General features: G+C 44.1%; 1 protein-coding gene across 1 annotated transcript in view; it reads left to right on the top strand.

The window, feature by feature from the left end:
- Nucleotides 1-11,041, top strand: part of coq6 (coenzyme Q6 monooxygenase) — a 38,108-nt gene extending 27,067 nt beyond the window's left edge. Inside the window, exons 9-12 of the mRNA XM_063058545.1 lie at nt 4,300-4,502; nt 7,964-8,079; nt 9,286-9,452; nt 10,862-11,041. Coding sequence (XP_062914615.1) covers nt 4,300-4,502; nt 7,964-8,079; nt 9,286-9,452; nt 10,862-10,891 — 516 coding nt within the window. The 3' untranslated portion in view covers nt 10,892-11,041. The remainder of the gene's footprint in view (nt 1-4,299; nt 4,503-7,963; nt 8,080-9,285; nt 9,453-10,861) is intronic.
- The last annotated feature ends 13,605 nt before the right edge of the window (nt 11,042-24,646 follow it).

Raw genomic sequence — 24,646 nt, 5'->3', positions numbered from 1 at the left:
TACCTTGCCCTGACTGATGAAGGTGAACATCACAAGATACACACAATGCTGCAGGAACTCAGCAGGTTAGGCAGCATCTATGAGAGGAATAAAGTTTCAGGCCGAGACCCTTCATCAGTACTTGGCCTGAAACACTGACTGTTTATTCCCCTTCATGGTTGCTGCCTGACCTCTGAATTCCTCCAGCATTTCATGTGTGTTATTCTGGATTTCTAGTGTTTGTGGAGTCTCTTGTGAACGTCACAGAAAAGTAGTCTTCCCTTTATCGACTGTCCATATTTTTTTTGCTGTGTCTGTAAAGCAGCCAGCATAATCAAAACGTCTCATCCACCTGGGCATCCTCTCTTCACCCCCCTCCCATTGGGCAGGAGATAAATAATTTTGAAAGCACATGCATACCAGCAAACTCAAGGACAGCTTCTGTCCCACCGTAATCAGATTCTTGAGTAGATCTTGTACGTATGATAAGGTGGACTCTTTACCTCACAGTTTAATTGGTTATGATCTTGCACTTTACCTGTACTTCACTTTTTCAGTAGCTTTTGTTCTGCATTGTTATTGTTTGAATTGACTTTACTTCTTCCTTCCTTCCTTCACATACATGAGGAGTAAAAATCTTTGCGTTATGTCTCCGTCTAAATGTGCATTGTGCAATCAAAGTACGTAATTTATACTAAATAGAACAGTCAATGTAACCTAGAAATACACTCAAATCAGCGTGATATCATCAGCCTGATGGCCTGGTGGAAGAAGCTGTCCCAGAGCCTGTTTGTCCTGGCTTTTATGTGCAGTACTGTTTCCCGTATGGTAGCAGCTGGAATAGACTGTAGTTGGGGTGACTCAGGTCCCCAATGATCCTTCGGCCCTTTTTTCACACCTGTCTTTGTAAATGTCCTGAATCTCTGCACTCTCTGCAGAGTCCTGCGATTAAGGGAGGTGCAGTTCCCATACCAGGCAGTGATGCAGCCAGTCGGGATGCTCTGAATTGTGCCCCTGTAGAAAGCTTTTAGGATTTCGGGGCCCATATCAAACTTCCTCAACCGTCTGAGGTGAAAGGCGCTGTTGTGCCTTTTTCACCACACAGCTGGTGTGTGCAGACCACGTGAGGTACTCGGTGATGTTTATGCTGAGGATTTTAAAGCTGTTTACCCTCTCAACCCTGGATCCATTGATGTCAATAGGTGTTAGCCTGTCTCCATTCCTCCTGTAATCCACAACCAGCTCCTTTGTTTTTGTGACATTGAGGGAGGGATTGTTTTCTTGACACCACTGTGTTAGAGAGGTGACTTCTTCCCTGTAGGCCACCTCATTATTGTTTGAGGTTAGGCCAATCAATGTAGTGTTGTCGGCAAATTTAATTAGCAGATTAGAGCTGTGGGTGGTGACAAAGGAATAAAGGAGGGGACTTAGTACACAGCCCTGAGGGGCTCCTGTTTTGAGAGTCAGAGGGTGGAGGTGATGGAGCCCACTCTTACCAACTGCCGGTGATCTGACAGGGAGTCCAGGATGCAGCTGCACAAGACCGGGACAAGGCCGAGGTCTCTGAGCTTCCTGTTGAGCCTGAAGGGAATTATGGTGTTGAATGCTGAACTGTAGTCAAGAACAGCATTCTCACATAAGCATCCTTCTCCAGATGTGTAAGATCACTATGTAGAGCAGTGGCTATTGTGTCGTCTGTGGATCGGTTGTGTCGGTAGGTGAATTGTAGGGGATCCAGTGTGGGTGGTAGCAAGCTGCAGATGTAATCCCTGACCAGCTTCACAAAGCATTTGCTTATTATTGAGGTGAGAGCGACAGGACGCCAGTCATTCAGACATGTTACCTTGGTCTTTTTTGGTACAGGGACAATGGTGGATAATTTGAAGCAGGAGGGCACTCTACACTGGGAGAGGGAGAGATTAAAAATGTCAGTAAACACACCTGCCAGTTGTGCTGCGCACATCCTGAGTACTCGCCCTGAGATGCCGTCTGGTCCTGCAGCCTTGCCACTGTCCACTTGTCGGAAACATCTGTGTATCTCAGCCTCAGAGATGAGCAGGTTGCAGGTTGTCGCAGTGGCTTTCCTCGGAGGCTCAGAGATAGCGACATTGAACCGAGCATAAAAGCGATTGGGCTCGTCTGGGAGAGAGGTTGCGTTGTTGGCGGCACCACTACATTTGGCTTTGGAGTCTGCGGTGGTATGCAGCCCTCGCCACAAGTCACGTGTGCTATTCAGAGTGAATCTGGACTCAATCTTGTCCCTGTATTGTTGTTTCGCAGCCTTGATAGCTTTTCACAGATCGTTGCTGTTTTTCTTGAGCTCGAGCTGATTACCGGCAACATAAGCTCTGTGTTGCACGGTAAGTGCTGCTCACATGGAACTATTGATCCAGGGTTTCTGGTTCGGGAATACCCTGACCGACTTCTGGAGGACAACATCATTGATGCACTTCCAGATGAAGCACGTGAGTCCATCTGTGAATTGGGAGACATCCTCATCATGGAAGATGTTCCAGTCGATGTCATCGAAGCAGTCCTGCAGCATGGAGACTGATTGTCGGACCAGCATCTGACTTTCCAAAAGCTGGGCGAAGGAGAACTTTGTAAGCATTGCGAAGGAAGAGTAGAAGTGGTCAAGTGTGCTATCTCCACGAGAGCTCACCTGGATGTGCTGACAAAACTTCAGAGAGACTTTAGTCAGCGACGCTCGATTGAAGTCATTGGCGACGATGAAGGCAGCCTCTGGGTGTGTAGTCTCCAGTGTGTTGACGGTCTTGTACAGTTCCTTGAGAGCCAGGTCAGTATCAGGCTGCGGCAGAATGTACACCACTGTGATGATAATAGCCGTGAACTCCCTATGCAGCCAGTCGGGTCTGCACAACCGCACCAGGTATTCCAGGTCTGGGGAGCAAAAGGATTTGAGTGTATGCACATCCTGGGGGTCACACCAAGCCTTGTTGACCATGAAGCATACCCCATCCTCCTTTACTCTTCCCAGAGAGGTTTTTTGATCTGTCCGCACGGAACAGGGAGAACCCAGAGGGCTCGATAGTATGGTCTGGTATCTCCTCCATCAGCTAGGTGTCCACAAAGTACTAAATGTTACAGTCCTTTCTTTCCTGCTGGTAGGAGATTCTGCCTCTCAGTTCGCACAGCTTGTTCTCCAGGGGCTGAACACTAGCCAGGAGTATGCTAGGGAGCAGCGGTTGATTTGCACGCCATCTCGGCCTCACCAGGACGCCGACCCTTTTCCTCTCCTCCGGCGCTTCGTCCGAGGTAGCGGGGGTGTAAGAGATGAGTCTCCCATGGATTGTGCAAGCAGGGGTTCCCAGTGTAGGAAAGGCAGCACTAGTGGGTAAATGCTGTCTTTCTGACGTTCAGAAGGGGCAGTCTATCGTATCCGATGTGACTGTCAGCTACTTGAACAGAAAATGCTAAGAAAATTGTAGCAATTAGTAGTATACTGTAGATTTGGAATGGAGCTCGCAACATGGCTGCCGTACACAGCGCCATCTTGATTTCAGATTGCCTTGATCTTGATTTTTACCTTGTTCTACCTCAAAGCACTGTGTAATGATTTGATTTGTATAAACTATATAAGACAAGTTTTTCACTGTATTTGTACATGTGACAATAATGAAAATACCAATAGAGTGGTTGTACAACTGTTCAGTATAGTAACTGCTCTGCACGTGACCACAAGCAGCTACAGAGATGTGTGGATGGAGCTTAGCACATCACAGGAATAACTCTCTGCTCTGCAGGTTCTGTCTACCCTTCCAGCTGCCTCAGTGAAGCAGTCACTTTAATCAAATACCCCACCCACCCAGGGCACACTCTGTTCTCCCCCTCCCATTGGGCAGAAGACACAAAAGCCTGAAAGCTTGTACCATCAGACTTGAGGACAGCTTTTATCCCAGTCTCTTGAACGGACCTTTGGTTCGATAAAATAGACTCTTGGCCTCACAATCTACCTCGTTATGATCATAATACTTTATCGTTTTCCTTCATGCACTTTTTTGGTAGCTTATGTACTTTATTCTCTTTTGTTATTGATTTCCCACATTCTATCTGAATACTCTGGGTAATTATTTGATTTGTCTAAACTGTAGGTTTTCATAGTATTTTGTTAGATATGACACATAATATACCAATACATGCTTTACCACCATATTTATCTTTGCCTCCTGTCAGAGAGCTACGGATGCTTGCTGGAATTGGATTGTCACATGTTGACTTTTGGTAGATAATAAAAGACGTGATGTTTCCTTTAGAATGATTATTTTGTCTGGTAATGCTGTCAATTGTTATGTGTTACAGTGGAGTAATGAGAATCATTCTGAATTCGTTGCCACCGCCAACTCCATGTGGAAAACGGCATTTGCATTCCTGATGCCGTCGGGCACGTCAGCACGCCAGCTTCCACCAAGCGTGGCGCGCATCGACCCAAAAAGCAGGGCTATGTTTCCACTGGGGCTGGGCCATGCCACCAAGTATGTTGGACCGCGAGTTGCCCTGATCGGGTAAGATTTTAGTAATTTTTTTTTCTCTCTCATGAACCTGCCTGAGGCTGTAAATCAAGGAAGCCATCTTACTGCTGTCTTGTCCAATGCTGTCCCTGGGACAGGCACAAAATCAGCTGAAGAATGCTCTTGCTTCTCGTTTGATTTCTACAGCAGTTTATGACTGTTGTTCTACAGTGCCTCCCTTTGGGTCAGTGCAAATCTGCAGCTTCCTTTTGAATTTCTGCTATTTTGTGTTGGTATTGGTTTATTGTCACCTAAGACCATAAGACATAGAAGCAAAATTAGACCATTCAGCCCATCAAGTCTGCTCCACCATTCCATCATGGCTGATTATCTCTCTCAATCCAATTCTCCTGCCTTCTCCCCATAATCAAGAATTTATCAATCTCTGCCTTAAATATACCCAATAACTCAGCCTCCACAGCTGTCTGTGGCAATGAATCCTACAGATCCGCCATCATTTAATGAAAGAAATTTCTCCTCCTCTCTGTTCTAAAGATTCGCCCCACTGGTCCAAGACTCCCCCACTATAGGAAACATCTGTGCCTTTCAATATTAGATGGGTTTCAGTAAGCTCCCCCTCATTCTTCTAAACTCCAGTGAGTAAAGGCCCAGAGCCATCACAGTCTTCATGTGTGAACTTTTTTTTTCCCTAGTATCATCCTTGTGAATCTTCTCCAGATCCTTTTCAATGTTAGCACATCTTTTCTTAGATAAAACTGCTGATGGTGCTCCAAGTGTCATCTGACCAATGCCTTGTAAATCCTCAGCATTACGTCCTTGCGTTTATAATTTAGTCCACTCAAAGTGAATGCTAATGAAACACTCTGGTTCTGTGGGCTGCGTATGTCTAGGGAAGACAACCTCTGGCCCTGCCAAACGTGGGAGATTGAGGTGTAAGTCTGCCTCGAAACCTCCTGTTTGTGTGGATGCTGCGTGATTTGTTACCCTGTTACAATCAGTACCACAAAATAACAGACGGTACACCACATACATTAAATGATTCAGCTTTATAATTCTTAATTTGACTGAAGGGTTAGTATAGAAAAAGCAAAAAAAGGAAAAGGGCCCATTTTAGTGAAACCATCTAATGTGCACAAGTTGGAGCTCATGGTTTCCCCTTCACCGATCCTCCTTCGATCTCATCGGCCTTCGTCAGATCATGGTCCCACTCCGGGTTGAGTCTACGACCTCTTCTCTCCGGTGCCTTCTGCCTTTATCTCCCTCGAACCAAAAACCCAGCTCGCGCACAACACAAAAATCACACTCCCTTCATTGGGGGGCTGACTTTCCAAAGCACCTGTTATCTTTAACCATAACCCAAACACGGCTTCTACAGAAAGACCATTATGTTAGCAGTGAAATCTTTCCCAGGGTGTTACACTTATAATGCATTTGCCTTCCTTGCCACTGGCTCAACCTGCAATTTTACCTACGCTATATTTCATCTGCCACTTATTTGCCCATTCTCCTAGTCTGTCCAAATTCTTGTGCAGGCTCTTTGCTTCCTCAATACTACCTGTCCCTCCACCTAACCTTTGTATTGTCTGTAAACTTGGCTAGAAAGCCATTAATTCCATCATTCAAGTCAGTAACATATAACGTGAAAAGAAGCAGTCCCAGTGCTAACCCCTGCGGAACACCACCAGTTACCGCAGCCATCCAGAACAGGCTCCCTTTATTCCCACGCTTTGCTTCCTGCCAATGCTGTATCCATGCTTGTATCTTTTCTGTAATGCCATTAGCTCGTATCTAGTTTAGCAGCCTCGTGCAGCGACTTGTTGAAGTCCTTCTGAAAATCCAGGTTAACAACATCCACTGACCCCTTTGATAATACTGTCTGTGATTCCTCAAAGAGTACAAACAGATTTGTCAGGCAAGATTTTCCCGTGATGACTTTTAAAAAGCTTGCCTTGCATACTGTTCACACAGATCAAATCAAAAGGAGTAGAATGATTATAATAGAAGTGATGAGGAGATGTAGGATTGCAAGTTTATATCTGGATCTCTGCTCCTTGTCAAAACAAATTCTAATACGTTTATCAAGCTGGCTAGACGGCATAATCTGGAACTCGCAGCAGAAAGCTCCCCACCTCTTCCCTCCTGAAACCCTATTGTTTTACCAGCTTTCTGGTCACTGGTCATAACATCCCTCATGTTGCCATTTCATTTAAATGCCAGTTGTCAATTTTAAAATAAATGCTTCATATAACAGCATTACACTTAAAGGCAATAGACCCATTTCGGATATATTTCATGCATGATGATTTGTTGAGTAATGAGGATACACAAGCCGGTCTGCATTTAATTTGTTAGTCAGCATCTGTGATTTGACACCTATGCGATGGTAACCAATTAAAAATGTAATAGTACGTAGAGCAGTACCTCCCACATTGCAGAGATGTATGTGTTATAGGTTAATTAATCACTTGGAAGTAATTGGGTAGCGAGGGCTGGAAGGCCTGTTACTGAGCTGTAAAAATACAATAAATGCACAGCACAGTATAGGACCTCCTGGCCCACAATGTTCTGCTGACCTTTTAACCTGTTCCAAGATCAATCTAAACCTTCCCTCCCACACAGCCCTCCATCTTTCTTTCATCGATGTGCTCGTCTAAGAGTCTGTAAAATATCCTCTATATCTGCCTCTGGCAGCACATTCCACACACCCACCACTCCATTTAAAAATCTCATCTCTGACATCCTCCATTCACCTCCCTCCAATCACCTTTAAAATTATGCCCCCTTGTATTAGCCATTCCTGCCTTGGGGCGGGGGTGGTGGTGGGCTTCTGGCCATCCACGTGATCTGTGCCTCTTATAAAACTCTTATAGAATTTGGAAAACTTAACCATGGAAGCAGACTTATTTTTTTTTGATAGTGGGGTGGGAGCAATGGGTTGAACAGGGAAGCTGGGTGCCCTAATGAAGTCAAAAACTTCCTTGTCGATATATCGTGAATTCCTAAATAATTCCGCTAAATAAATCCCAGCTTTCAGAATCAGAATTATTATTAACATAAATGACATGAATTTTTTTTGATATTGCAAAACAGTGCAAAGACAAAAAGTTACTATAAATTAGAGTAATAAATGGCTTTTTTTTTAAAAAAAAGGAAGAATAACGCAGTAGTATTCATGGATTGTTCAGAAATGTGATGGCAGTGGGGAAGAAGCTGGTTCTGAATAGAGTGTGGGTCTTGAGGCTTGTTTGACTCTGGATGGTAATGACAAGAGGGCACTCCCTGGATTGACAGTCCTGTGTGATTGATGCTGCTATTTGTATACAGATTGAACAATAAGTACCATCTCAAGTGATTCTGATGTAAAATTCTAGTTCTACTTTATTGATCAGAAGTGATGCAGATGGTTGACCTAATGTGAAGTATTCATTGGATCTAGTGACCTGTGGCCAGATGGTTTCACAATTGCATTAAGTTTTCTCTCTCTTTCTCTGCAGTGACGCTGCCCACAAAGTTCACCCACTGGCAGGCCAGGGAGTCAACCTGGGCTTCGGGGATGTGACCTCTCTCTCACAGCATCTCAGTGAGGCAGCCTTCAATGGCAAAGACCTGGGTAAGAGTCTCCTTGTGCTGTTAATTTAACTAGCTTGTGTGGAGCTAGGAAGCAATTTATCTTTCTAATTTCACAAACTTATCTAAATATTGCTGGACTTTAAGTACAGATTACATTAGTTTGTTGAACCAAGGATACTCATCAGTAATTATTCTTGTATTTCAAAGATGAAGTGCAAAGTTAAGGTAAATTTATTATCAAAGTACATGTATGTCACCATACACTACCCTGAGATTTATTTTCTTGCAGGCATTCACAGTAGAACAAAAAGTTGAATAAAAACCAATGAAAAGCTGCACACACACACAAACTGACAAACAACCAGTGTGCAAAAGACAAACTGCAAACACAAAAAAAACCAACAGCAATAATAAATAACGCTGAGAACACGAGTTGTAGAGTCCTTGAAACATTTCTGGTAACCATTGATCAGTCCTGTACATCGGCTTGGATGAATTTTAAGCCACTCCTTACAAAACTGTTTCCACTCTGGGATTTTGGTGGGCTTCCTTGCATGAACTGCTTGCTTCAGGTCCTTCCACAACATTTCTGCAGGATTAATGTCAGCACTTTGACTCGGGCATTCCAAAACACAAGTGTACTTTTTAAACCATTCTGTTGTTGATTTGCTTTTGTCTTTCGGATCATTGTCTTGCTGCATTATCCAACTTCTGTTAAGCTACAGGTGACGGACTGCTACCCTGACATTTTCCTGTAAAATGTCCTGATACAATTTTGAATTCCTTGTTCCCTCAACGATTGCAAGCTGTTTGGGCCCTGAGGCAGCAAAGCATCCCCAAACCATGATGCTCCTTCCACCATGCCTCACAGTTGCGGTGAGGTTCTGGTGTTGGTGTGCAGTGTCCTTTTTCCTCCAGATATAGCGATGTGCACTTCTGCCAAAAAGTTCAACTTTTGTCTCATCTGTCCACAGGAACATCTGTCCACAGGAACATTGCCTTTGTGGAACAGCACTCCAATCTGAATGAATGCTTTGCTATCTGTGAACTGCTTTTTGGCCAGATTTCAAACCATGGGGAGGCAAATATGGATCACCTGTAATCTATATTTCATGATAGCCTTCACTCTATTCCTAATAATGTTTTGCCTCTCTACTGAAGGACACCTGCTCTTCTGAGTAACACTACCCTCTAGATCTAAGCTGTGTTGTGACTGCTCCATCACAGTCTTCCCTTTTTCATCCAGGGTCCATTGAACATCTGAATGCATTTGAAACGGAGCGTCAGAGACATAATCTCCCTATCATGGCTGCAATAGACATGCTGAAGAGGCTGTACTCAACCAAAAGTACGCCCATGGTCTTATTGAGGAGTCTTGGCCTGCAGGCAACCAATGCCCTCGCGCCTGTTAAGGTAATCGGTGATGCTCTTCAAGATGAGGGTTTTGAATGCTCAGTCATTTATCTTGGTCTGTAAGGGGGCAGGTACGCTTGGGTTGGTACTGGCAGAAGGAAGGTTCGTACAGTGTTAGGGGAACGCAGAAGGCATGGTGAAGTGGTTAGTGGTTCATGCTGAGCTCCAGGGACACAGGATCAATCCTCACCTTGGGTGCCCTCTGTTTGATATTCCCCTTGTGTTCCTCTCAGATGTCCAAATGCTTTTGGCATTTTGGCCTTTATGAATCAAGAGTATTGAGTACAGGAGTTGGGATGTATAAGACATTGATAAGGCAAAATTTGAGGTACTGTATGTAGTTCTGGTCACTTAAGGAAAAATATAAGATTGAAAGAGTGCAGACAAAATTTACAAGGATGCTTACTAGTCCTTGAGGGCATGAGTTATAGGGAAAGGTTGAATAGGCGAGGACTTTATTCCCTGGAGTGTAGGGGAATGAGGAGGGTCTTGATTGAGGTATAGAAAATTGGGTATAGATAGCAAGCATGCTTTTTCCTTTGAGGTTGTGTGAGACTAGAACTAGAGGTTGTAGGTGAAGGATAAAAGGTGACATATTTAAGGGGGGCCTGAGGGGGATCATTTTCAGAGAGGGTGGTAAGAGTGTGAAGCGAGCTGCTAACAGAAATGATGAAGGATGGTTCAATTGCAATATTTAACAGAAGCTTGGATGGGTACATGGATAGGAGGGGTATGGACGGTTATGGTCCTGGTTCAGGTCCATGGGGCCAGGTAGAATAATAATTCAGAATGGACTAGATGGGCTGAAGGGACTGTTTCCGTGACTCTGTGATAGGTAAACAACCTTGGGGTAATGGCAAAAGAGAATCAAATGGGAGTTAATCAACATGTTAAAGACAACATGGTGCAGAAGTACAAAGGAAAGGGGTTGTTCCCTTGGGATCTGGGACAGATCCAGTAGGCAGCTTCCTACATTCAAAGTGTAAGGTATCATTAACATAAGCAATTCCTGATTATTATAACCTCTTGAAATGAATTAAATCAATAAGTGAGTGGAACTCAACCGGTCAGGGAGCATCGGTGGAGGGAAATGGATTGGCCTCCACAGAAGTTCCCTGTGATGTTTTGGGTCAAAACTCTTCATCTGTGACAGTCTGAGTCTTGTGCTGCTCTTGCACACCACCTGGAGGCTGTTCTCCAATGTCGATGCAGGTCTGTGGCTGGGTTGGGTCCAGTCGCTTTACACCCAAGGCCTAAGACATAGAGCAGATTCACACCATTCAGCCCATTGTGCCTGCTTCTCAGTCGTCTTTAAACAACTGGAGAGTATGTTCTGCTGCGGAGAGTTTGAAACTGGCTGGAGTCTGATTTTTTTTTCTTTTTAAACAAATAACTTTTCTCTTTTTCAGGACCAGATCATGGCGTTTGTCAGTAAATGAATTGTATTCTGCAACTGCTGCAGGTCTCCTGTCTCCCAAGGATACTGAGAATGCTGGCGGCAAAAGCTTTTAATTTCCTGCTGTTTGATCTGTAGGACTGAATTATAATATTTTGTAATTTATTAATATTGAATACATGGTAAATATAAAAACTGGTGCAGTCTGTTTCCTTGCTCTTCATCCAGTGTGGTGTTTTTGATACTGTATGACTAACACTTCTTTATAGCAGGGGTCCCCAACCTTTTTTGCATTGCGGACCGGTTTAATATTGACAATATTCTTGCGGACCGGCCGACCTGGGGGTGGTGGGGGTGGGGTGGGGTTGCCAACGGACAAGAGTAGCAGCCAAATACGTTGGGTTTACTCCAGGAATACTACAATGACCATGAAGCCTTGCGCGGGCACCAGTGCGCATGCGTGACGTGTGTACGTGCCGATTTTTTTTTCTACAAATCGTTTTTAGTGGTTCTGTTCCGGGGGGGGGGGGGTAATCACGACCGGAATATAGGTGATAAGTGGCTAATACACTCAATTTTGTTTACGAAAGGGTTTATCTAATGAATTTAATGTTAAACACACAGCACATATTTTCCTCGCATGAATATAGTGATAAGTCAATTATCAGGGGAGCTGGAAGTAAGTGTTGAAAGAACTTCCGGTAGAAGTGGTAGAGGCGGGTTTGATATTATCATTTAAAGAAAAATTGGATAGGTATATAGACAGGAAAGGAATGGAGGGCTATGGGCTGATGCAGGTCAGTGGGACTAGGTGAGAGTAGCGTTCAGCACGGACAGAAGGGCAGAGATGGCCCATTTCCATGCTGTAATTGTTATATGGTTATATAAGTCAATAGCATCATAACATTTTAAGTAACGTTTGGATATTAAACACACAGCACATATTTTACCCGTATGAACATATAAAACCATTGCAACACACCAATATCGCTGAATCAGTGGGAGCCCTGGGCTTGTTTTCCTACAACAACACGGTGATGAGAGACAGTGATACTCGAACAGGGTTCCTTATGTCCAGTCTATTCCGCAATTTAGTTTTTGTTGCATTCATTGCAGAGGTATGCTGGAAATAGAAACATAGAAACATAGAAAATAGGTGCAGGAGTAGGCCATTCGGCCCTTCGAGCCTGCACCGCCATTTATTATGATCATGGCTGATCATCCAACTCAGAACCCAGCCTTCCCTCCATACCCCGTGACCCCTGTAGCCACAAGGGCCATATCTAACTTCCTTTTAAACATAGCTAATGAACTGGCCTCAACAGTTTGCTGTGGCAGAGAATTCCACAGATTCACCACTCTCTGTGTGAAGAAGTTTTTCCTAACCTCGGTCCTAAAAGACTTCCCCTCTATCCTCAAACTGTGACCCCTCGTTCTAGACCTCCCCAACATCGGGAACAATCTTCCCGCATCTAGCCTGTCCAATCCCTTTAGGATCTTATACGTTTCAATCAGATCCCCCCTCAATCTTCTAAATTCCAACGAGTACAAGCCCAGTTCATCCAGTCTTTCTTCATATGAAAGACCTGCCATCCCAGGAATCAATCTGGTGAACCTTCTTTGTACTCCCTCTATGGCAAGGATGTCTTTCCTCAGATTAGGGGACCAAAACTGCACACAATACTCCAGGTGTGGTCTCACCAAGGCCTTGTACAACTGCAGTAGTACCTCCCTGCTCCTGTACTCGAATCCTCTCGCTATAAATGCCAGCATACCGTTCGCCTTTTTCACCGCCTGCTGTACCTGCATGCCCACTTTCAATGACTGGTGTATAATGACACCCAGGTCTCGTTGCACCTCCCCTTTTCCTAATCGGCCACCATTCAGATAATAATCTGTTTTCCTATTTTTGCCACCAAAGTGGATAACTTCACATTTATCCACATTAAATTGCATCTGCCATGAGTTTGCCCACTCACCCAACCTATCCAAGTCACCCTGCATCCTCTTAGCATCCTCCTCACTGCTAACACTGCCACCCAGCTTCGTGTCATCCGCAAACTTGGAGATGCTGCATTTAATTCCCTCATCCAAGTCATTAATATATATTGTAAACAACTGGGGTCCCAGCACTGAGCCTTGCGGTACCCCACTAGTCACCGCCTGCCATTCTGAAAAGGTCCCGTTTATTCCCACTCTTTGCTTCCTGTCTGCTAACCAATTCTCCACCCACACCAATACCTTACCCCCAATACCATGTGCTTTAAGTTTGCACACTAATCTCCTGTGTGGGACCTTGTCAAAAGCCTTTTGAAAATCCAAATATACCACATCCACTGGTTCTCCCCTATCCACTCTACTAGTTACATCCTCAAAAAATTCTATGAGATTCGTCAGACATGATTTTCCTTTCACAAATCCATGCTGACTTTGTCCGATCATTTCACCGCTTTCCAAATGTGCTGTTATCACATCCTTGATAACTGACTCCAGCAGTTTCCCCACCACCGACGTTAGGCTAACCGGCCTATAATTCCCCGGTTTCTCTCTCCCTCCTTTTTTAAAAAGTGGGGTTACATTAGCCACCCTCCAATCCTCAGGAACTAGTCCAGAATCTAACGAGTTTTGAAAAATTATCACTAATGCATCCACTATTTCTTGGGCCACTTCCTTAAGCACTCTGGGATGCAGACCATCTGGCCCTGGGGATTTATCTGCCTTCAATCCCTTCAATTTACCTAACACCACTTCCCTACTAACATGTATTTCGCTCAGTTCCTCCATCTCACTGGACCCTCTGTCCCTTACTATTTCTGGAAGATTATTTATGTCCTCCTTAGTGAAGACAGAACCAAAGTAATTATTCAATTGGTCTGCCATGTCCTTGCTCCCCATAATCAATTCACCTGTTTCTGTTTGCAGGGGACCTACATTTGTCTTTATCAGTCTTTTCCTTTTTACATATCTATAAAAGCTTTTACAGTCCGTTTTTATGTTCTCTGCCAGTTTTCTCTCATAATCTTTTTTCCCCTTCCTAATTAAGCCCTTTGTCCTCCTCTGCTGAACTCTGAATTTCTCCCAGTCCTCAGGTGAGCCACTTTCTCTGGCTAATTTGTATGCTACTTCTTTGGAATTGATACTATCCCTAATTTCTCTTGTCAGCCACGGGTGCACTACCTTCCTTGATTTATTCTTTTGCCAAACTGGGATGAACAATTGTTGTAGTTCATCCATGCAACCTTTAAATGCCTGCCATTGCATATCCACCGTCAATCCTTGAAGTGTCATTTGCCAGTCTATCTTAGCTAATTCATGTCTCATACCTTCAAAGTTACCCCTCTTTAAGTTCAGAACCTTTGTTTCTGAATTAACTACGTCACTCTCCATGTTAATGAAGAATTCCACCATATTATGGTCACTCTTACCCAAGGGGCCTCTCACGACAAGATCGCTAATTAACCCTTCCTCATTGCTCAAAACCCAGTCCAGAATAGCCTGCTCTCTAGTCGGTTCCTCGACATGTTGGTTCAAAAAACCATCCCGCATACATTCCAAGAAATCCTCTTCCTCAGCACCTTTACCAATTTGGTTCACCCAGTCTACATGTAGATTGAAGTCACCCATTATAACTGCTGTTCCTTTATTGCACACATTTCTAATTTCCTGTTTAATACCATCTCCGACCTCACTACTACTGTTAGGTGGCCTGTACACAACTCCCAGCAGCGTCTTCTGCCCCTTAGTGTTACGCAGCTCTACCCATATCGATTCCACATCTTCCCGGCTTATGTCCTTCCTTTCTATTGCGTTAATCTCTTTTTTAACCAGCAACGCCACCCCACCTCCCCTTCCTTCGTGTCTATCCCTCCTGAATATTGAATATCCCTGAACGTTGAGCTCCCATCCCTGGTCACCCTGGAGCCATGTCTCTGTGATCCCAACTATATCATAATCATTAATAACAATCTGCACTTTCAATTCATCCACCTTATTACGAATGCTCCTTGCATTGACACATAAAGCCTTCAGGCGCTCTTTTACAACTCTCTTAGCCCTTTTTAATGCTTGCCCTGGATTTGTCGGCCTGCCAAATGGAAGCAACATTTTCAGTGCTTTCGTGGCTATCTCAGGATACTTAGCCTTGACTTTGATCCAGAATGCCGACAGAGATGTTATGTCAAACATTTCAGCCTGCCGTCATTTGCAAGCTCGGGGAGTTGATCTCCTTCCCGTGCTGACATGGATGACGCGCGGGTAATGACCTCGCGTGTGTTCAAGCTCAACAGTGGGCATGACAGGGAATGAGGAAAGGTGCAGCTGACTCATATCGCCAATTCATATCGTTTCCTCGCAGCCCGGTGGTTGGGGACTGCTGCTTTATAGGATGACAGAGCTTGCTACCTTGAACTGGGCAGTGCATGTAGTAAACTGTTTCCCTGGTGATGTTAGAACGTGAAATAAAGAACAGCGCAGGAACAAGTCACGTGGCCCACCATCACGATCCACTCTAACTAATCCCACCTCTCTGCATGTGGTCTCTAGCTCCCGGAATTAAGATTACTATCACTGGCTTATGTCATGAAATGTATTGTTTTATGGAAGCAGTACTGTCGGCCCTTGTTATCCGCGAGTTCCGCATGTGCGAATTCAACCAACCGCGAATTGAGAAAACCTGGAAGTGCTGTTCCAGTGCTTGTTGTTCGTGCATGTACAGACCTTTTTTCTTGACATTGTTCCCTAAACAATACAGTATAACAACTATTTACATTGTATTAGATATTGTAAGTAATCTAGACATGAGTTAAAGTATATGGGAGGATGTGCATAGGTTATCGTGGATCGGGATCAATAAAAAACCGGAAGTTCTCTTACTAAGTAAGTCGGAACAGGTACATCTGGTATTATTTAGCGTCAGTTAGTCAAACGTTTGTCTTAGTATATAGTATATATTTTACCTTTCTATGCACATAAAATACTTAAGAAACGTATGTTTCAGCAATGGGCTTGGGAACGGAAGTTCGATCCAGTGACAGACCGCTCCTGAGCACGCGCTCCATCCATGCTGGGTTGATGTGGAGGATCAAAAACCCAAAACTTCAGAACCCAATAATTAAATCACTGTGTTGCTTAGTAATAATTGTAACTTTAATCGGGGCAGGGCCTTTCTCACTTTATCCTTTAAAATTGTTCCAATCGTTGACCGACTGTAGTCTAATGCTTTTCCAATGACTGATGACATTTCACCTCTTTCTGATCGCTTTATTATTTCCACTTTATTCTCAATCGTGATCGTGATTATTTTCGTGAGCAGAAACACTGCAGATTCAGAGCTCTGCTGCCAGGCCCTAATGTCCACCATACTGAGACAGGTTAAATAAGGTCCGGGGTTCCGCTGGGTCCTAAGGTCCACTGCATTGAGACAGGTTGAATCAGGGACTTGAGCATCCGTGTTTATTGGTATCCGCGAGGGGTCCCGGAACCAATCCCTCGCGGATAAGGAGGGCTGACTGTACATTACAATACATAATTTAAAACTATAAATAACTAAAAATATATATATTTATAAAGTTAAATAAGTAACTCAAAAAGAGAGCAAAAAGTAGTGACATAGTGTACATGGGTTTATTATCTGTGCAGAAATCTGTTGGTGTGGAGGGGTGGGAAGAACTGGTTCCTAAAATTGAGTGTGTGTCTTCAACTCCTGTGTCTTCTGGATGGTAGCAATAAGAGGGCTTGTCCTGAGTGATGGCAGTCTGTTCCCTGCTTGTTCATGTCTGTCTAAGTGCCTCTTAAACATTGCTACCCAACCTGTTTCTGCCACTTTCCCAGAAGTATGTTCCCATCTCTGTGTAACACATGCCCTCTAATCCAGATAGCATCTTTGTGAACCTCTTCTGCCTCCTTTCTAAAGCCTCCATATCAAGGTGAAAGCAGGAAATCAAGCAGGGGTTTTATGAAAAGGGAATCATTTCATCCTTATAGAATTTTATATATTTCAAATGAGTGATCCAATCTTTCTTCTAAACTATAGTCAATACACCATAGTCCACCCACCTAAAGTCCTTGCCATCCCAGGAACTTGATCAGTTGAGTGACTGGACGAAAACTTGGAAAGGTGGAGTATAATGTGAGGTTATCCATTGGGAGGATTGAAAAGCAAATGCAATGAAACTAAAAGACTGTTGTGGTACCAAGGGGTTGGGGAATTTGGTACTTAAGACATAATTGGAATTGGAAGTGGTTTGTTAATTGTGTAGTGAATTACAGTGAAAAACATAGATGAATCACTTTACTGAAGTATTACAAGGCAAAAATGTAGAATGCAGAATACGGTAATCTTAACAATAGCAAATATCTTCGTCATCTTCATCAGGTGCCATGCCCAGATTGAGCTTTGACTGCCATGGCCCACACACTCCTGTTTCAGGTCAAGTGGATCAATTCACTGGTATTCATTTCCAGTTCTCTGGCTGCTGTCTCCTTCATCATTTGTCTTTTCCTTCCTCTTGCTTTCTTCCCTTCAGTCTTTTCCATAATTACCATGCATTCTAACTCCTCTTTCCTAATCACATGTCCAATGAAGTTATGTTGCCTTTTCATGACCTCATACATTATTTCTTTCTGTGCTTGTTCTGTTCATGACATCCTCGTTAGATATTCGTTTCGTCCATAATATTCTTTCCTCCTCAAAAACCACATCTCTGCTGCTTCAATTCATTTCCTCACGTTATTAGATATTGTCCAACATTCTGATCCATATAACATAACTGGATAGTAACACTTCAGTACTCTGAGGCGGGTTGTCATGCCTAGTTTAGTATTGGTCAGTATACTCTTTATTCTCGTAAAGGTGTCTTTTGCCATCCCTATTCTTCTTTTGATGTCCATGTCGCACCTGCCATCTGATGTCACCCAGCTTCCTAAGTTGCAAAAGTTCTGTACTTGTTTTATGTCTTCCCTGTTTATTTTCAGCCTACAGATAGGATTCTCTTTTTTGGATATCACCATACATCGTCTTTTTACGATTGATAGATAGACCCATTTTTGCACATTCTTCAACAACTATATCAATTAGGTCTTGTAGTTCTTCCTCCGTACTTGCAATTAACACAGTGTCATCCGCATATCTGAAATTATTGATGTTTTCACCACCAACTTTGATTCCCAAGATGTCTCTTATTTTTTGTAATAGCAAATATAGTGCAGGGCAAATAGACAATCAGGGGTACTGGCCATGACTAGGTAGATTTTGAAGTCATGAATTTATTTTTCACATACAAGAGGTGTGTTTAAGAGATTTAACAGCAGAGGAGAAGAATGTAATTATGCTGGCTGCTTTACTGATAGTGAGAAGTAGACAGCGTGAAAGGAAGCAACATACATCAAAGTTGCTGGTGAACGCAGCAGGCCAGGCAGCATCTATAGGAAGAGGCGCAGTCGACGTTTCAGGCCGAGACCCTTCGTCAGGACTAGAAAGGAAGGCTGGTTTTCGGTGCTGCACTGAGATGTATCTACAACTTTGTGTAAGAGTTAGCATGCAGGTCCGGCAAGTTATTAGGACAGATAATGCAAAGCAGCTTGAAAGTTGTTTAGTTTAGATACAACATCACAAGATGTGGGTGAGTCTAAATTTAGTGTACAGTGTACTGTTTTGACCTTTATATTTAATATGTACTATATATATATATATATATATATATATATATATATACATACTTTGAACTGTTCTCAGAGAAGACTCGCATGGTTAATTCCTGAGTTATTTCATGTACTTTTCATACACTCGTTGATCTCATAATATCCAAAGAATACAACTCTTTGAAACAGTATTGGTAAGGTGGATGCCAAGAAGATGATTCTCTTTGAGTAGCTTTCAAGAATTAGGAGGCATCGGTGTCGGATAAGGGGTTACCCATTTCAGATTGAGAAGACAAAGGATTTCTTCTAATTGTTCAAGATTGGTATAATGTCATTTCCAGTGCACAAATGGAAAGGAGAATGAAACAATTATTTCTCCAGATCTGATGCAGCACAAGAAACCACATTCAGATTTTTAAAAAAACACAAATATAAATACACGAGAAAGCTTGTATACATTGATTGTACGGCTGTAGAGTGATGCTAGGTACAGGAGTGTCTGTACATAAGATGACTGACAGGAAGTGATAAAGTGGTTGGGGGGGTTTGGGTGTGTTTGTGGAGGTGTGGATCGGCATTAGTGCTTGGGGAAAGTAACTGTTTTTGAGTCTAGTGGTCCCGGCATGGATGCTGCGTAGCCTCCTCCCTGATGGAATGGGGCACAGTCCATGGGCAGGGTGGGTGGGATCTGTCATGGCGTTATTGGTCCTTTTCCTATGTCCTTTGATGGGTAGGCTGGTGCCGGTGATGCTTTGGGCAGTTTTGAATACCTGTTCTAGAGCCGCCTTGTCTGTTGTCGTGCAATTTCTACCACGCAGCCTGTTAATCTTTAGAATACTCTGCCAGGCATTGAATTGATTCAAGGTAATGACTGAGATTCAAATTATAAGGGGAGACAAAGGGTATGAGGAGAGCAGGAAAGAAGGATTAAAGCCAATATTGGATTGGCCTTTTAACACATACAGAATGCTGGAGGAACCCTGCGGGTCAGGCAGCATCTATAGAAAAAGTACAGTTGGCGTTTCAGGCTGAGATCCTTCTGCAGGACTGGAGTTAAAAGGGTGGGAGGGAGAAACACAAGGTGATTGGTGATACCAGCAGGGGCAGGGCTGAAGTAAAGAGCTGGGAAGTTGATTGGTGAATGACATACAAGGCTGGAGAAGGGTGAATCTAATAGCAGAGGACAGAAGGCCATGGAAGAAAAGAAAAGGTGTCTCCCATAGATTGGGAGACTGCTTTGCCAAGCACCTACGCTCCATTCAACAGAACAAAAAAAGGATCTCCCAGTGACCACCCATTTTAATTCCACTTCTCATTTCCATTCCGATATGTCAATCCACCGCCTCTCTACCATTGCCACAGAGGCCACACTCAGGGTGGAGGAGCAACACCTTTTACTCTTTCTGGTGAGCCTCCAACCTGATTGCATGAATATCGATTTTTTTTCCAAACTTCCAGTGATGCGCCACCAACCCCCTTCCCCCCCCCACCAGTCCTCATCCCCATTTCCTCTCTCACCTTATCTCCTTGCCTGCCCATCACATCCCTCTGTGCTCCTCCCCTTCTTTTCTTTCTCTCCTGTTAGATTCCCTTTCTCCAGCCTGTCACTCTTTTACCAATCAACTTCCCAGCTCTTTATTCCATCCCTTCCCCTCCCGATTTCACCTATCACCGTGTGTTTCTTTCTCCCTCCCCTCACCCCACCTTTTAAATCTACTCATTTATTTTTCCCCCTCCAGTCCTACTGAAAGGTCTCTGCCCAAAACGTTGACCGTACTCTTTTTCATAGATGCTGCCTGGCCTGCTGAGTCCCTCCAGCATTTTGTGTGTTGGGTTTCCAGCATCTGAAGATTTTCTCTTGTTTGTATACCAGTTTATTCTTGTACATGAAGGTGGAATGAAATATAACTGATGACAGTACTAGGGGTTTCAGGGCCATATTTAGTGTCTCTAGCAGGGGTTCCCAACCTGAGTTCCTCAGACCCTTGCGTACTGATATTAGTCCATGGCATTAAAAAAAATGGGAACCTCTGCATCTAAAGGATTATAAAACATTAACTTCCTTGTCACGTTCATTAACTAGCATTTAGTTTAAGACAACCACTTGATTGAAATCAAGGTGTTCTTGTACATCAGTCACTGAAAGCAAGCATGCAAGTACAGCGGGCAGTGAAAAAAACTAATGGCATGCTGGCCGTCATAACAAGGGGAATTGAGTATAAGAGCAAAGAGGTCCGTCTGCAGCCGTACAGGGCCCTGGTGAGACCACACCTGGAGTACTGTGTGCAGTTTTGGTCTCCAAATTTGAGGAAGGACATTCTTGCTATTGAGGGAGTGCAGCGTAGGTTCACAAGGTTAATTCCCGGGATGGCAGGTCTGTCATATGTTGAAAGATTGGAGCGACTGGGCTTGTATATTCTGGAATTTAGAAGGCTGAGAGGGGATCTTATTGAAACATGTAAGATTATTAAGGGATTGGACATGCTGCAGGCAGGAAGCATGTTCCCGCTGATGGGTGAGTCCAGAACCAGAGGCCACAGTTTAAGAATAAGAGGTCGGCCATTTAGAACAGAGTTGAGGAAAAACTTTTTCACCCAGAGAGTGGTGGATATATGGAATGCTCTGCCCCAGAAGCCTGTGGAGGCCAAGTCTCTGGATGCTTTCAAAAAAGAGATGGATAGAGCTCTTAAAGATAGTGGAATCAAAGGTTATGGAGATAAGGCAGGAACTGGATACTGATAGTGGATGATCAGCCATGATCAGTGAATGGCGGTGCTGGCTCAAAGGGCCGAATGGCCTACTCCTGCACCTATTGTCTGTTGAAATCTGGTAAAGATTCACTGCTTCCTGTGGCCGGTTTTCTGTGCTCGGTGTCAGATGTGGGAAGGCCTGGAGTCTCCCAGACAGCCATATCTGCACCCGGTGTGTTGAGCTGCAGCTCCTAAGGGACCGTGTTAGGGAAGTGGAGATGCAGCTCGGTGACCTTCATTTAGTCAGGGAGAGCAAGGAGGTGATAGAAAGGAGTTATAGGCAGGCGGTCACACCGAGGCCACGGGAGACAGACAAGTGGGTCACAGTCAGGAGGGGGAAGGGCACGAGTCAGGTACTAGAGAGTACCCTTGTGGCTGTACATCTTGACAATAAGTACTCCTGTTTGAGTATTGTTGGGGGGGACAGCCTACCTGGGGGAAGCAACAGTGGCCGTGCTTCTGACACAGAGTCCGGCCCTGTAGCTCAGAAGGGTAGGGAAAGGAAGAGGAAGGTAGTAGTGATAGGAGATTCTATAGTTGGGGGATCAGACAGGCAATTCTGTGGATGCAGGAAAGAAACTTGGATGGTAGTTTGACTCCCAGGTGCGAGGGTCCTGGATGTTTCAGATCAGTCCAAGATATCCTGCAATGGGAGGGAGAACAGCCAGAGGTCATGGTACATATTGGTACCAATGACATAGGAGGAAAAGGGAAGAGATCCTGAAAACAGACTACAGGGAGTTAGGAAGGAAGTTGGAAGCAGGACTGCAAAGGTAGTAATCTCGGGATTACTGCCTGTGCCACGCGACAGTGAGAGTAGGAATGGAATGAGGTGGAGGATAAATGCGTGGCTGAGGGATTGGAGCAGGGGACAGGGATTCAGATTTCTGGATCATTGGGACCTCTTTTGGGCCAGGTGTGACCCGCACAAAAATAATGGGTTGCACTTGAATCCCGGGGGACCAATATCCTGGTTGGGAAGTTTGTTAAGGCTACCCGGGAGAGTTTAAACCAGAATTGTTGTAGGATGGGAACCGAACTGAAGAGACTGAGGAAGAGGAGGTTGGCTCACAAAAGAGAAAGCTTGGAGACAGTGTGAGAGGGAAGATAGGCAGGTGATAGAGAAGGGACGTGCTCAGACGGATGGTTTGAGATGCGTCTATTTTAACACAAGAAGCATCATGAACACAGCGGATGAGTATAGAGTGTGGATCAGTACTTGGAGCTATGATGTGGTGGCCATTACAGACATTTGGATGGTTCAGGGACACGAATGGTTACTTCAAGTGCTGGGTTTTAGATGTTTCAGAAAGGACAGGGAGGGAGGCAAAAGAGGTGAGGATGTGGCACTGTTGATCAGAGACAGTGTCACGGCTGCAGAAAAGGTGGATGTCATGGAGGGATTGTCTACGGAGTCTCTGTGGGTGGAGGTTAGGAACAGGAAGGGGTCAATAACTTTACTGGGTGTTTTTTTATAGGCCACCCAATACTAACAGGGATCTCGAGGTGCAGATAGGGAAACAGATCCTGGAAAGGTGTAATAATAACAGAGTTGTCGTGATGGGAGATTTTAATTTCCCAGATATCGAATGGCATCTCCCTAGAGTAAGGGATTTAGATGGGGTGGAGTTTGTTAGGTGTGTTCAGGAAGGTTTCTTGATACAATATGTAGATAAGCCTACAAGAGGAGAGACTGTACTTGATTTGGTATTGGGAAATGAACCCGGTCAGGTGTCAGATCTCTCAGTGGGAGAGCATTTTGGAGATAGTGATCATAATTCTATCTCCCTTACAATAGCATTGGAGAGAGATAGGAACAGACAAGTTAGAAAAGCGTTTAATTAGAGTAAAGGGAATTATAAGGTTATCAGGCAGGTAACTGGAAGCTTAAATTGGAAACCGATGTTCTCAGGGAAAAGTACGGAAGAAATGTGGCTTATGTTCACGGGATATTTGTGTGGAGTTCTGCACAGGTATGTTCCAATGAGACAGGGAAGTTATGGTAGGGTACAGGAACTGTGGTGTACAAAGGCTGTAATAAATCTAGTCAAGAAGAAAAGCTTACAAAAGTTTCAGAGAGCTAGGAAAGGTTAGAGATCTAGAAGATTATAAGGCTAACAGGAAGGAGCTTAAAAAGGAAATTAGGAGAGCCAGGAGGTGCCATGAGAAGGCCTTGGCGGGCAGGATTAAGAAAAACTCCAAGGCATTCTACAAGTATGTGAAGAGCAAGAGGATAAGATGTAAGAGAATAGGACCTATCAAGTATGACAGTGGGAAAGTGTGTATGGAACCGAACGAAATAGCAGAGGTAGTTAATGAATACTTCAGTATTCACTATGGAAAAGGATCTTGGTGATTGTAGTGCTGACTTGCAGTGGACTGAAAAGCTTGAGCACGTAGATATTAAAGAGGATGTGCTGTAGCTTTTGGAAAGCATCAAGTTGGGTAAGTTGCTCGGACTGGATGAGATGTATCCCAGGCTACCGTGGGAGGTGAGGGAGGAGATTGCTGAGCCTCTGGCGATGATCTTTGAATCATCAATGGGGACAGGAGAGGTTCTGGAGGATTGGAAGATTGTGGATGTTGTTCCTTTATTCAAGAAAGGGAGTAGAGATAGCCCAGGAAATTATTGACCAGTGAATCTTACTTCAGTGGTTGGTTAGTTGATGGAGAAGATCCTGAGAGGCAGGATTTATGAACATTTGGAGGGGTATAATATGATTAGGAGTAGTCAGCATGGCTTTGTCAAGGGCAGGTCATGCCTTACGAGCCTGATTGAATTTTTTGAGGATGTGACTAAACACATTGATGAAGGAAGAGCAGTAGAAGTAGCATATATGGATTTCAGCAAGGCATTTGATAAGGTACCCCATGCAAGGCTTATTGAGAAAGTAAGGAGGCATGGGATCCAACGGGACATTGCTTTGTGGATCCAGAACTGGCTTGCCCACAAAAGGCAAAGTGTAGTTGTAGATGGGTCATATTCTGCATGGAGGTCGGTGACCAGTGGTGTGCCTCAAGGATCTGTTCTGGGACCCTTATTCTTCGTGATTTTTATAAATTACTTGAATGAGGGATGGGTTAGTAAGTTTGCTGATGACACAAAGGTTGGAGGTGTTGTGGATAGTGTGGAGGGCTGTCAGAGGTTACAGCGGGACATTGATAGGATGCAAAACTGGTCTGAGAAGTGGCAGATAAGTGTGAAGTGGTTCATTTTGGTAGGTCAAATATGATGGCAGAATATAGTATTAATGATAAGACTCTTGGCATTGTGGAGGATCAGAGGGATCTTGGGGTCCGAGTCCATAGGACACTCAAAGCAGCTGCGCAGGTTGACTCTGTGGGTTAAGGCGGCATATGGTGTATTGGCCTTCATTAGTCGTGGAATTGAATTTAGGAGCTGAGAAGTA

Source organism: Mobula hypostoma, chromosome 1 (assembly GCF_963921235.1).
Source record: "Mobula hypostoma chromosome 1, sMobHyp1.1, whole genome shotgun sequence".
NCBI classification, from domain to species: Eukaryota; Metazoa; Chordata; class Chondrichthyes; order Myliobatiformes; family Myliobatidae; genus Mobula; species Mobula hypostoma.
Note: the sequence above shows the minus strand (reverse complement) of the source record. Positions and strands in the feature narration are given on the sequence as shown.